A 14,884-nucleotide genomic window follows, 5' to 3' on the forward strand; every position below is an offset into this window, starting at 1 on the left:
ATGGGGCTTGGGGACTTCAGGGTGATGGCCTTGTAGATGATGCAGCAGGATATGATGATGGGGCTTGGGGACTTCAGGGTGACGGCCTTGCAGATGATGCAGCAGGATGTGATGATAGGGGCTTGGGAACTTCAGAGTGGCGGCCTTGTAGATGATGCAGCAGGATGTGATCATAGGGCTTGGGAACTTCAGGGTGACGGCCTTGCAGATGATGCAGCAGGATGTGATGATAGGGCTTGGGAACTTCAGGGTGATGGCCTTGTAGATAATGCAGCAGGGGTGTGATGATAGGGGCTTGGGGACTTCAGGGTGACGGCCTTGTAGATGATGCAGCAGGATGTGATTATAGGGGCTAGGGGGCTTCAGGGTGACAGCCTAGTAGATGATGCAGCAGGATGTGATGACATGGGCTTGGTGACTTCAGGGTGACAGCCTTGTAGATAATGCAGCAGGAAGTGATGATAGGGGCTTGGGTACTTCAGGGTGACAGCCTTGCAGATAATGCAGCAGGATGTGATGATAGGGGCTTGGGAACTTCAGGGTGACGGCCTTGTAGATCATGCAGCAGGATTTGATGATAGGGGCTTGGGGACTTCAGGGTGACGGCCTTGTAGATGATACAGCAGGATGTGATGATAGGGGCTTGGGAACTTCAGGGTGACGGCCTTGTAGATGATGCAGCAGGATGTGATGATAGGGGATTTGGAACTTCAGGGTGACGGCCTTGTAGATGATGCAGCAGGATGTGATGATAGGGGCTTGGGGACTTCAGGGTGACGGCCTTGTAGATGATGCAGCATGATGTGATGATAGGGGCTTGGGAACTTCAGGGTGACAGCCTTGTAGATGATGCAGCAGGATGTGATGATAGGGACTTGGGAACTTCAGGGTGATGGCCTTGTAGATGATGCAGCAGGATGTGATGGTAGGGGCTTGGGTACTTCAAGGCGACGGTCTAGTAGATGATGCAGCAGGATGTGATGATAGGGGCTTGTGGACTCCAGGGTGATGGCCTTGTAGATGATGCAGCAGGATGTGATGATAGGGGCTTGGGGACTTCAGGGTGACGGCCTTGTAGATGATGCAGCAGGATGTGATGATAGGGGCTTGGGGACTTCAGGGTGACGGCCTTGTAGATGATGCAGCAGGATGTGATGATAGGGGCTTGGGGACTTCAGGGTGGCAGCCTTGTAGATGATGCAGCAGGATGTGATGATAGGGGCTTGGGGACTTTTGGGTGATGGCCTTGTAGATGATGCAGCAGGATGTGATGATAGGGGCTTGGGGACTTCAGGGTGACGGCCTTGTAGATGATGCAGCAGGATGTGATGATAGGGGCTTGGGAACTTCAGGGTGACGGCCTTGTAGATGATGCAGCAGGATGTGATGATAGGGGCTTGGGAACTTCAGGGTGACGGCCTTGTAGATGATGCAGCAGGATGTGATGATAGGGGGTTGGGGACTTCAGGGTGACGGCCTTGTAGATGATGCAGCAGGACGTAATGATAGGGTCTTGGGGACTTCAGGGTGACGGCCTTGTAGATGATGCAGCAGGATGTGATCATAGGGCTTGGGAACTTCAGGGTGATGGCCTTGTAGATGATGCAGCAGGATGTGATGATAGGGGCTTGTGGATTCCAGGGTGATGGCCTTGTAGATGATGCAGCAGGATGTGATGATAGGAGCTTGGGTACTTCAGGGCGACGGCCTTGTAGATGATGCAGCAGGATGTGATGGTAGGAGCTTGGGTACTTCAGGGCGACGGCCTTGTAGATGATGCAGCAGGATGTGATGGTAGGAGCTTGGGTACTTCAGGGCGACGGCCTAGTAGATGATGCAGCAGGATGTGATGATAGGGGCTTGTGGACTCCAGGGTGATGGCCTTGTAGATGATGCAGCAGGATGTGATGATAGGGACTTGTGGACTTCAGGGTGACAGCCTTGTAGATGATGCAGCAGGATGTGATGATAGGGGCTTGGGGACTTTTGGGTGATGGCCTTGTAGATGATGCAGCAGGATGTGATGATAGGGGCTTGGGGACTTTTGGGTGATGGCCTTGTAGATGATTCAGCAGGATGTGATGATAGGGGCTGGGGGACTTCAGGGTGACGGCCTTGCAGATGATGCAGCAGGATGTAATGATAGGGGCTTGGGAACTTCAGGGTGACGGCCTTGTAGATGATGCAGGAGGATGTGATGATAGGGGCTTGGGGGCTTCAGGGTGACAGCCTTGTAGATGATGCAGCAGGATGTGATGATAGGGGCTTGGGGGCTTCAGGGTGACGGCCTTGTAGATGATGCAGCAGGATGTGATGATAGGGGCTTGGGGGCTTCAGGGTGACGGCCTTGCAGATGATGCAGCAGGATGTGATGATGGGGGGGTTGGGGTACTTCAGGGTGAGGGCCTTGTAGATGATGCAGCAGGATGTGATCATAGGGCTTGGGAACTTCAGGGTGACGGCCTAGTAGATGATGCAGCAGGATGTGATGATGGGGGGGTTGGGGTACTTCAGGGTGAGGGCCTTGTAGATGATGCAGCAGGATGTGATGATGGGGGGGTTGGGGTACTTCAGGGTGATGGCCTTGTAGATGATGCAGCAGGATGTGATATTAGGGGCTTGGGTACTTCAGGGTGACGGCCTTGCAGATGATGCAGCAGGATGTGATGATAGGGACATGGGGACTTCAGAGTGACAGCCTTGCAGATGATGCAGCAGGATGTGATGATAGGGGCTTGGGAACTTCAGGGTGAGAGCCTTGCAGATGATGCAGCAGGATGTGATGATAGGGGCTTGGGAATTTCAGGGCGACGGCCTTGTAGATGATGCAGCAGGATGTGATGATAGGGGCTTGGGAATTTCAGGGCGACGGCCTTGTAGATGATGCAGCAGGATGTGATGATAGGGGCTTGGGAATTTCAGGGCGACGGCCTTGTAGATGATGCAGCAGGATGTGATGATAGGGGCTTGGGAATTTCAGGGCGACGGCCTTGTAGATGATGCAGCAGGATGTGATGATAGGGGCTTGGGGACTTCAGGGTGACGGCCTTGTAGATGATGCAGCAGGATGTGATCATAGGGCTTGGGAACTTCAGGGTGATGGCCTTGTAGATGATGCAGCAGGGGTGTGATGATAGGGGCTTGGGGACTTCAGGGTGACGGCCTTGTAGATGATGCAGCAGGATGTGATGATAGGGGCTTCGGAACTTCAGGGTGACGGCCTTTTAGATGATGCAGCAGGATGTGATCATAGGGGCTTGGGGACTTCAGGGTGACGGCCTTGTAGATGATGCAGCAGGATGTGATGATAGGGGCTTGGGAACTTCAGGGTGACGACCTTGTAGATGATGCAGCAGGATGTAATGATAGGGGCTTGGGGACTTCAGGGTGACAACCTTGTAGATGATGCAGCAGGATGTGATGATAGGGGCTTGGGAACTTCAGGGTGACGGCCTTGTAGATGATGCAGCAGGATGTGATGATAGGGGCTTGGGGACTTCAGGGTGACAGCCTTGTAGATGATGCAGCTGGATGTGATGATAGGGGCTTGGGAACTTCAGGTTGACGGCCTTGTAGATGATGCAGCAGGATGTGATGATAGGGGCTTGGGGACTTCATGGTAACAGCCTTGTAGATGATGCAACATGATGTGATGATAGGGGCTTGGGAACTTCAGGGTGACAGCCTTGTAGATGATGCAGCAGGATGTGATGATAGGGGCTTGGGAACTTCAGGGTGACGGCCTTGTAGATGATGCAGCAGGATGTGATGGTAGGGGCTTGGGTACTTCAGGGCGACGGCCTAGTAGATCATGCAGCAGGATGTGATGATAGGGGCATGTGGACACCAGGGTGATGGCCTTGTAGATGATGCAGCAGGATGTGATGATAGGGACTTGAGGACTTCAGGGTGACAGCCTTGTAGATGATGCAGCAGGATGTGATGATAGGGGCTTGGGGACTTCAGAGTGACAGCCTTGTAGATGATGCAGCAGGATGTGATGATAGGGGCTTGGGGACTTCAGGGTGACGGCCTTGTAGATGATGCAGCAGGATGTGATGGTAGAGGCTTGGTTACTTCAGGGCGACGGCCTAGTAGATGATGCAACAGGATGTGATGATAGGGGCTTGGGGACTTCAGGGTGACAGCCTTGTAGATGATGCAGCAGGATGTGATGATAGGGGCTTGGGGACTTCAGGGTGACGGCCTTGTAGATGATGCAGCAGGATGTGATGATAGGGGCTTGTGAACTTCAGGGCGACAGCCTTGTAGATGATGCAGCAGGATGTGATGATAGGGGCTTGGGGACTTCAGGGTGACGGCCTTGTAGATGATGCAGCTGGATGTGATCATAGGGCTTGGTGACTTCAGGGTGACGGCCTAGTAGATGATGCAGCAGGATGTGATGATAGGGGCTTGGGGACTTCAGGGTGACAGCCTAGTAGATGATGCAGCAGGATGTGATGATAGGGGCTTGGGGACTTCAGGGTGACGGCCTTGTAGATGATGCAGCAGGATGTGATGATAGGGGCTTGGGGACTTCAGGGTGACAGCCTAGTAGATGATGCAGCAGGATGTGATGATAGGGGCTTGGGGACTTCAGGGTGACGGCCTTGTAGATGATGCAGCAGGATGTGATGATAGGGGCTTGGGGACTTCAGGGTGACAGCCTTGCAGATGATGCAGCAGGATGTGATGGTAGAGGCTTGGGAACTTCAGGGTGACGACCTTGTAGATGATGCAGCAGGATGTGATCATAGGGTTTGGTAACTTCAGGGTGTCGGCCTTGCAGATGATGCAGCAGGATGTGATCATAGGGTTTGGGAACTTCAGACTGACGGCCTTGCAGATGATGCAGCAGGATGTGATGATAGGGGCTTGGGAACTTCAGGGTGACAGCCTTGTAGATGATGCAGCAGGATGTGATGATAGGGGCTTGGGGACTTCAGGGTGACAGCCTTGTAGATGATGCAGCAGGATGTGATGATAGGGGCTTGGGGACTTCAGGGTGACGGCCTTGTAGATGATGCAGCAGGATGTGATGGTAGAGGCTTGGTTACTTCAGGGCGACGGCCTAGTAGATGATGCAACAGGATGTGATGATAGGGGCTTGGGGACTTCAGGGTGACAGCCTTGTAGATGATGCAGCAGGATGTGATGATAGGGGCTTGGGGACTTCAGGGTGACGGCCTTGTAGATGATGCAGCAGGATGTGATGATAGGGGCTTGTGAACTTCAGGGCGACAGCCTTGTAGATGATGCAGCAGGATGTGATGATAGGGGCTTGGGGACTTCAGGGTGACGGCCTTGTAGATGATGCAGCTGGATGTGATCATAGGGCTTGGTGACTTCAGGGTGACGGCCTAGTAGATGATGCAGCAGGATGTGATGATAGGGGCTTGGGGACTTCAGGGTGACAGCCTAGTAGATGATGCAGCAGGATGTGATGATAGGGGCTTGGGGACTTCAGGGTGACGGCCTTGTAGATGATGCAGCAGGATGTGATGATAGGGGCTTGGGGACTTCAGGGTGACAGCCTAGTAGATGATGCAGCAGGATGTGATGATAGGGGCTTGGGGACTTCAGGGTGACGGCCTTGTAGATGATGCAGCAGGATGTGATGATAGGGGCTTGGGGACTTCAGGGTGACAGCCTTGCAGATGATGCAGCAGGATGTGATGGTAGAGGCTTGGGAACTTCAGGGTGACGACCTTGTAGATGATGCAGCAGGATGTGATCATAGGGTTTGGTAACTTCAGGGTGTCGGCCTTGCAGATGATGCAGCAGGATGTGATCATAGGGTTTGGGAACTTCAGGGTGACGGCCTTGCAGATGATGCAGCAGGATGTGATGATAGGGGCTTGGGAACTTCAGGGTGACAGCCTTATAGATGATGCAGCAGGATGTGATGATAGGGGCTTGGGGACTTCAGGGTGACGGCCTTGCAGATGATGCAGCAGGATGTGATGATGGGGGGGGTTGGGGGACTTCAGGGTGATGGCCTTGTAGATGATGCAGCAGGGGTGTGATGATAGGGGCTTGGGGACTTCAGGCTGACAGCCTTGTAGATGATGCAGCAGGATGTGATTATAGGGGCTAGGGGGCTTCAGGGTGACGGCCTAGTAGATGATGCAGCAGGATGTGATGATAGGGGCTTGGTGACTTCAGGGGGACGGCGTTGCAGATGATGCAGCAGGACGTGATGATAGGGCCATGGGGACTTCAGGGTGACAGCCTTGCATATGATGCAGCAGGATGTGATGATAGGGGCTTGGGAACTTCAGGGTGACAGCCTTGCAGATGATGCAGCAGGACGTAATGATAGGGGCTTGGGGACTTCAGGGTGACAGCCTTGTAGATGATGCAGCAGGATGTGATGATAGGGGCTTGGGAATTTCAGGGCGACGGTCTTGTAGATGATGCAGCAGGATGTGATGATAGGGGCTTGGTGACTTCAGGGGGACGGCGTTGCAGATGATGCAGCAGGACGTGATGATAGGGCCATGGGGACTTCAGGGTGACAGCCTTGCAGATGATGCAGCAGGATGTGATGATAGGGGCTTGGGAACTTCAGGGTGACAGCCTTGCAGATGATGCAGCAGGACGTAATGATAGGGGCTTGGGGACTTCAGGGTGACAGCCTTGTAGATGATGCAGCAGGATGTGATGATAGGGGCTTGGGAACTTCAGTGTGACAGCCTTGTAGATGATGCAGCAGGATGTGATCATAGGGCTTGGGAACTTCAGGGTGACGGCCTTGCAGATGATGCAGCAGGATGTGATGATAGGGCTTGGGAACTTCAGGGTGATGGCCTTGTAGATAATGCAGCAGGGGTGTGATGATAGGGGCTTGGGGACTTCAGGGTGACGGCCTTGTAGATGATGCAGCAGGATGTGATTATAGGGGCTAGGGGGCTTCAGGGTGACAGCCTAGTAGATGATGCAGCAGGATGTGATGACATGGGCTTGGTGACTTCAGGGTGACAGCCTTGTAGATAATGCAGCAGGAAGTGATGATAGGGGCTTGGGTACTTCAGGGTGACAGCCTTGCAGATAATGCAGCAGGATGTGATGATAGGGGCTTGGGAACTTCAGGGTGACGGCCTTGTAGATCATGCAGCAGGATTTGATGATAGGGGCTTGGGGACTTCAGGGTGACGGCCTTGTAGATGATACAGCAGGATGTGATGATAGGGGCTTGGGAACTTCAGGGTGACGGCCTTGTAGATGATGCAGCAGGATGTGATGATAGGGGATTTGGAACTTCAGGGTGACGGCCTTGTAGATGATGCAGCAGGATGTGATGATAGGGGCTTGGGGACTTCAGGGTGACGGCCTTGTAGATGATGCAGCATGATGTGATGATAGGGGCTTGGGAACTTCAGGGTGACAGCCTTGTAGATGATGCAGCAGGATGTGATGATAGGGACTTGGGAACTTCAGGGTGATGGCCTTGTAGATGATGCAGCAGGATGTGATGGTAGGGGCTTGGGTACTTCAAGGCGACGGTCTAGTAGATGATGCAGCAGGATGTGATGATAGGGGCTTGTGGACTCCAGGGTGATGGCCTTGTAGATGATGCAGCAGGATGTGATGATAGGGGCTTGAGGACTTCAGGGTGACAGCCTTGTAGATGATGCAGCAGGATGTGATGATAGGAACTTGAGGACTTCAGGGTGACAGCCTTGTAGATGATGCAGCAGGATGTGATGATAGGGGCTTGGGGACTTCAGGGTGACGGCCTTGTAGATGATGCAGCAGGATGTGATGGTAGAGGCTTGGTTACTTCAGGGCGACGGCCTAGTAGATGATGCAACAGGATGTGATGATAGGGGCTTGGGGACTTCAGGGTGACAGCCTTGTAGATGATGCAGCAGGATGTAATGATAGGGGCTTGGGAACCTAAGGGTGACAGCCTTGTAGATGATGCAGCAGGATGTGATGATAGGGGCTTGGGGACTTCAGGGTGACGGCCTTGTAGATGATGCAGCTGGATGTGATCATAGGGCTTGGGAACTTCAGGGTGACGGCCTAGTAGATGATGCAGCAGGATGTGATGATAGGGGCTTGGGGACGTCAGGGTGACAGCCTTGTAGATGATGCAGCAGGATGTGATGATGGGGAGGTTGGGGGACTTCAGGGTGATGCCCTTGTAGATGATGCAGCAGGATGTGATGGTAGGGGCTTGGGGACGTCAGGGTGACAGCCTTGTAGATGATGCAGCAGGATGTGATGATAGGGGCTTGGGGACTTCAGGGCAACGGCCTTGTAGAAGATGCAGCAGGATGTGATGATAGGGACATGGAGACTTCAGGGTGACAGCCTTGCAGATGATGCAGCAGGATGTGATGATAGGGGCTTGGGAACTTCAGAGTGAGAGCCTTGTAGATGATGCAGCAGGATGTGATGATAGGGGCTTGGGAATTTCAGGGCGACGGCCTTGCAGATGATGCAGCAGGATGTGATGATAGGGGCTTGGGGACTTCAGGGTGATGGCCTTGTAGATGATGCAGCAGGATATGATGATGGGGCTTGGGGACTTCAGGGTGATGGCCTTGTAGATGATGCAGCAGGATATGATGATGGGGCTTGGGGACTTCAGGGTGACGGCCTTGCAGATGATGCAGCAGGATGTGATGATAGGGGCTTGGGAACTTCAGAGTGGCGGCCTTGTAGATGATGCAGCAGGATGTGATCATAGGGCTTGGGAACTTCAGGGTGACGGCCTTGCAGATGATGCAGCAGGATGTGATGATAGGGCTTGGGAACTTCAGGGTGATGGCCTTGTAGATAATGCAGCAGGGGTGTGATGATAGGGGCTTGGGGACTTCAGGGTGACGGCCTTGTAGATGATGCAGCAGGATGTGATTATAGGGGCTAGGGGGCTTCAGGGTGACAGCCTAGTAGATGATGCAGCAGGATGTGATGACATGGGCTTGGTGACTTCAGGGTGACAGCCTTGTAGATAATGCAGCAGGAAGTGATGATAGGGGCTTGGGTACTTCAGGGTGACAGCCTTGCAGATAATGCAGCAGGATGTGATGATAGGGGCTTGGGAACTTCAGGGTGACGGCCTTGTAGATCATGCAGCAGGATTTGATGATAGGGGCTTGGGGACTTCAGGGTGACGGCCTTGTAGATGATACAGCAGGATGTGATGATAGGGGCTTGGGAACTTCAGGGTGACGGCCTTGTAGATGATGCAGCAGGATGTGATGATAGGGGATTTGGAACTTCAGGGTGACGGCCTTGTAGATGATGCAGCAGGATGTGATGATAGGGGCTTGGGGACTTCAGGGTGACGGCCTTGTAGATGATGCAGCATGATGTGATGATAGGGGCTTGGGAACTTCAGGGTGACAGCCTTGTAGATGATGCAGCAGGATGTGATGATAGGGACTTGGGAACTTCAGGGTGATGGCCTTGTAGATGATGCAGCAGGATGTGATGGTAGGGGCTTGGGTACTTCAAGGCGACGGTCTAGTAGATGATGCAGCAGGATGTGATGATAGGGGCTTGTGGACTCCAGGGTGATGGCCTTGTAGATGATGCAGCAGGATGTGATGATAGGGGCTTGAGGACTTCAGGGTGACAGCCTTGTAGATGATGCAGCAGGATGTGATGATAGGAACTTGAGGACTTCAGGGTGACAGCCTTGTAGATGATGCAGCAGGATGTGATGATAGGGGCTTGGGGACTTCAGGGTGACGGCCTTGTAGATGATGCAGCAGGATGTGATGGTAGAGGCTTGGTTACTTCAGGGCGACGGCCTAGTAGATGATGCAACAGGATGTGATGATAGGGGCTTGGGGACTTCAGGGTGACAGCCTTGTAGATGATGCAGCAGGATGTGATGATAGGGGCTTGGGAACCTAAGGGTGACAGCCTTGTAGATGATGCAGCAGGATGTGATGATAGGGGCTTGGGGACTTCAGGGTGACGGCCTTGTAGATGATGCAGCTGGATGTGATCATAGGGCTTGGGAACTTCAGGGTGACGGCCTAGTAGATGATGCAGCAGGATGTGATGATAGGGGCTTGGGGACGTCAGGGTGACAGCCTTGTAGATGATGCAGCAGAATGTGATGATGGGGAGGTTGGGGGACTTCAGGGTGATGCCCTTGTAGATGATGCAGCAGGATGTGATGGTAGGGGCTTGGGAACGTCAGGGTGACAGCCTTGTAGATGATGCAGCAGGATGTGATGATAGGGGCTTGGGGACTTCAGGGAAACGGCCTTGTAGAAGATGCAGCAGGATGTGATGATAGGGACATGGGGACTTCAGGGTGACAGCCTTGCAGATGATGCAGCAGGATGTGATGATAGGGGCTTGGGAACTTCAGAGTGAGAGCCTTGTAGATGATGCAGCAGGATGTGATGATAGGGGCTTGGGAATTTCAGGGCGACGGCCTTGCAGATGATGCAGCAGGATGTGATGATAGGGGCTTGGGGACTTCAGGGTGATGGCCTTGTAGATGATGCAGCAGGATATGATGATGGGGCTTGGGGACTTCAGGGTGACGGCCTTGCAGATGATGCAGCAGGATGTGATGATAGGGGCTTGGGAACTTCAGAGTGGCGGCCTTGTAGATGATGCAGCAGGATGTGATCATAGGGCTTGGGAACTTCAGGCTGACGGCCTTGCAGATGATGCAGCAGGATGTGATGATAGGGGCTTGGGGACTTCAGGGTGATGGCCTTGTAGATGATGCAGCAGGATATGATGATGGGGCTTGGGGACTTCAGGGTGATGGCCTTGTAGATGATGCAGCAGGATATGATGATGGGGCTTGGGGACTTCAGGGTGATGGCCTTGTAGATGATGCAGCAGGATGTGATGATAGGGGCTTGGGGACTTCAGGGCAACGGCCTTGTAGAAGATGCAGCAGGATGTGATGATAGGGACATGGAGACTTCAGGGTGACAGCCTTGCAGATGATGCAGCAGGATGTGATGATAGGGGCTTGGGAACTTCAGAGTGAGAGCCTTGTAGATGATGCAGCAGGATGTGATGATAGGGGCTTGGGAATTTCAGGGCGACGGCCTTGCAGATGATGCAGCAGGATGTGATGATAGGGGCTTGGGGACTTCAGGGTGATGGCCTTGTAGATGATGCAGCAGGATATGATGATGGGGCTTGGGGACTTCAGGGTGATGGCCTTGTAGATGATGCAGCAGGATATGATGATGGGGCTTGGGGACTTCAGGGTGACGGCCTTGCAGATGATGCAGCAGGATGTGATGATAGGGGCTTGGGAACTTCAGAGTGGCGGCCTTGTAGATGATGCAGCAGGATGTGATCATAGGGCTTGGGAACTTCAGGGTGACGGCCTTGCAGATGATGCAGCAGGATGTGATGATAGGGCTTGGGAACTTCAGGGTGATGGCCTTGTAGATAATGCAGCAGGGGTGTGATGATAGGGGCTTGGGGACTTCAGGGTGACGGCCTTGTAGATGATGCAGCAGGATGTGATTATAGGGGCTAGGGGGCTTCAGGGTGACAGCCTAGTAGATGATGCAGCAGGATGTGATGACATGGGCTTGGTGACTTCAGGGTGACAGCCTTGTAGATAATGCAGCAGGAAGTGATGATAGGGGCTTGGGTACTTCAGGGTGACAGCCTTGCAGATAATGCAGCAGGATGTGATGATAGGGGCTTGGGAACTTCAGGGTGACGGCCTTGTAGATCATGCAGCAGGATTTGATGATAGGGGCTTGGGGACTTCAGGGTGACGGCCTTGTAGATGATACAGCAGGATGTGATGATAGGGGCTTGGGAACTTCAGGGTGACGGCCTTGTAGATGATGCAGCAGGATGTGATGATAGGGGATTTGGAACTTCAGGGTGACGGCCTTGTAGATGATGCAGCAGGATGTGATGATAGGGGCTTGGGGACTTCAGGGTGACGGCCTTGTAGATGATGCAGCATGATGTGATGATAGGGGCTTGGGAACTTCAGGGTGACAGCCTTGTAGATGATGCAGCAGGATGTGATGATAGGGACTTGGGAACTTCAGGGTGATGGCCTTGTAGATGATGCAGCAGGATGTGATGGTAGGGGCTTGGGTACTTCAAGGCGACGGTCTAGTAGATGATGCAGCAGGATGTGATGATAGGGGCTTGTGGACTCCAGGGTGATGGCCTTGTAGATGATGCAGCAGGATGTGATGATAGGGGCTTGAGGACTTCAGGGTGACAGCCTTGTAGATGATGCAGCAGGATGTGATGATAGGAACTTGAGGACTTCAGGGTGACAGCCTTGTAGATGATGCAGCAGGATGTGATGATAGGGGCTTGGGGACTTCAGGGTGACGGCCTTGTAGATGATGCAGCAGGATGTGATGGTAGAGGCTTGGTTACTTCAGGGCGACGGCCTAGTAGATGATGCAACAGGATGTGATGATAGGGGCTTGGGGACTTCAGGGTGACAGCCTTGTAGATGATGCAGCAGGATGTGATGATAGGGGCTTGGGAACCTAAGGGTGACAGCCTTGTAGATGATGCAGCAGGATGTGATGATAGGGGCTTGGGGACTTCAGGGTGACGGCCTTGTAGATGATGCAGCTGGATGTGATCATAGGGCTTGGGAACTTCAGGGTGACGGCCTAGTAGATGATGCAGCAGGATGTGATGATAGGGGCTTGGGGACGTCAGGGTGACAGCCTTGTAGATGATGCAGCAGAATGTGATGATGGGGAGGTTGGGGGACTTCAGGGTGATGCCCTTGTAGATGATGCAGCAGGATGTGATGGTAGGGGCTTGGGAACGTCAGGGTGACAGCCTTGTAGATGATGCAGCAGGATGTGATGATAGGGGCTTGGGGACTTCAGGGAAACGGCCTTGTAGAAGATGCAGCAGGATGTGATTATAGGGACATGGGGACTTCAGGGTGACAGCCTTGCAGATGATGCAGCAGGATGTGATGATAGGGGCTTGGGAACTTCAGAGTGAGAGCCTTGTAGATGATGCAGCAGGATGTGATGATAGGGGCTTGGGAATTTCAGGGCGACGGCCTTGCAGATGATGCAGCAGGATGTGATGATAGGGGCTTGGGGACTTCAGGGTGATGGCCTTGTAGATGATGCAGCAGGATATGATGATGGGGCTTGGGGACTTCAGGGTGACGGCCTTGCAGATGATGCAGCAGGATGTGATGATAGGGGCTTGGGAACTTCAGAGTGGCGGCCTTGTAGATGATGCAGCAGGATGTGATCATAGGGCTTGGGAACTTCAGGCTGACGGCCTTGCAGATGATGCAGCAGGATGTGATGATAGGGGCTTGGGAACTTCAGGGTGATGGCCTTGTAGATGATGCAGCAGGATGTGATCATAGGGCTTGGGAACTTCAGGGTGACGGCCTTGTAGATGATGCAGCATGATGTGATGATAGGGGGTTGGGAACTTCAGGGTGACGGCCTTGTAGATGATGCAGCAGGATGTGATGATAGGGGCTTGGGGACTTCAGGGTGACAGCCCTTTAGATGATGCAGCAGGATGTGATGATAGGGGCTTGGGGACTTCAGGGTGACAGCCTTGTAGATGATGCAGCAGGATGTGATGATAGGGGCTTGGGGACTTCAGGATGACGGCGTTGCAGATGATGCAGCAGGATGTGATGATAGGGCCATGGGGACTTCAGGGTGACAGCCTTGCAGATGATGCAGCAGGATGTGATGGTAGAGGCTTGGGAACTTCAGGGTGACGACCTTGTAGATGATGCAGCAGGATGTGATCATAGGGTTTGGTAACTTCAGGGTGTCGGCCTTGCAGATGATGCAGCAGGATGTGATCATAGGGTTTGGGAACTTCAGGGTGACGGCCTTGTAGATGATGCAGCAGGATGTGATGATAGGGGCTTGGGAACTTCAGGGTGACAGCCTTATAGATGATGCAGCAGGATGTGATGATAGGGGCTTGGGGACTTCAGGGTGACAGCCTTGTAGATGATGCAGCAGGATGTGATGATAGGGGCTTGGGGACTTCAGGGTGACGGCCTTGTAGATGATGCAGCAGGATGTGATGGTAGAGGCTTGGTTACTTCAGGGCGACGGCCTAGTAGATGATGCAACAGGATGTGATGATAGGGGCTTGGGGACTTCAGGGTGACAGCCTTGTAGATGATGCAGCAGGATGTAATGATAGGGGCTTGGGAACCTAAGGGTGACAGCCTTGTAGATGATGCAGCAGGATGTGATGATAGGGGCTTGGGGACTTCAGGGTGACGGCCTTGTAGATGATGCAGCTGGATGTGATCATAGGGCTTGGGAACTTCAGGGTGACGGCCTAGTAGATGATGCAGCAGGATGTGATGATAGGGGCTTGGGGACGTCAGGGTGACAGCCTTGTAGATGATGCAGCAGGATGTGATGATGGGGAGGTTGGGGGACTTCAGGGTGATGCCCTTGTAGATGATGCAGCAGGATGTGATGGTAGGGGCTTGGGGACGTCAGGGTGACAGCCTTGTAGATGATGCAGCAGGATGTGATGATAGGGGCTTGGGGACTTCAGGGCAACGGCCTTGTAGAAGATGCAGCAGGATGTGATGATAGGGACATGGAGACTTCAGGGTGACAGCCTTGCAGATGATGCAGCAGGATGTGATGATAGGGGCTTGGGAACTTCAGAGTGAGAGCCTTGTAGATGATGCAGCAGGATGTGATGATAGGGGCTTGGGAATTTCAGGGCGACGGCCTTGCAGATGATGCAGCAGGATGTGATGATAGGGGCTTGGGGACTTCAGGGTGATGGCCTTGTAGATGATGCAGCAGGATATGATGATGGGGCTTGGGGACTTCAGGGTGATGGCCTTGTAGATGATGCAGCAGGATATGATGATGGGGCTTGGGGACTTCAGGGTGACGGCCTTGCAGATGATGCAGCAGGA

At 53.2% G+C, this 14,884-nt stretch overlaps 1 protein-coding gene across 1 annotated transcript in view; it reads left to right on the forward strand.

The window, feature by feature from the left end:
* The first annotated feature begins 4,738 nt into the window (after nt 1-4,738).
* The window catches only part of LOC138568907 (autotransporter adhesin BpaC-like), a 160,182-nt gene continuing 150,036 nt past the window's right edge, over nt 4,739-14,884 (forward strand). The window contains exon 1 of the mRNA XM_069646687.1: nt 4,739-4,892. Within this exon, the coding sequence (XP_069502788.1) occupies nt 4,739-4,892 (154 nt within the window). The remainder of the gene's footprint in view (nt 4,893-14,884) is intronic.

Source organism: Ambystoma mexicanum, chromosome 2q (assembly GCF_040938575.1).
Source record: "Ambystoma mexicanum isolate Mex_15411 chromosome 2q, UKY_AmexF1_1, whole genome shotgun sequence".
In the NCBI taxonomy this organism is placed as follows: Eukaryota; Metazoa; Chordata; class Amphibia; order Caudata; family Ambystomatidae; genus Ambystoma; species Ambystoma mexicanum.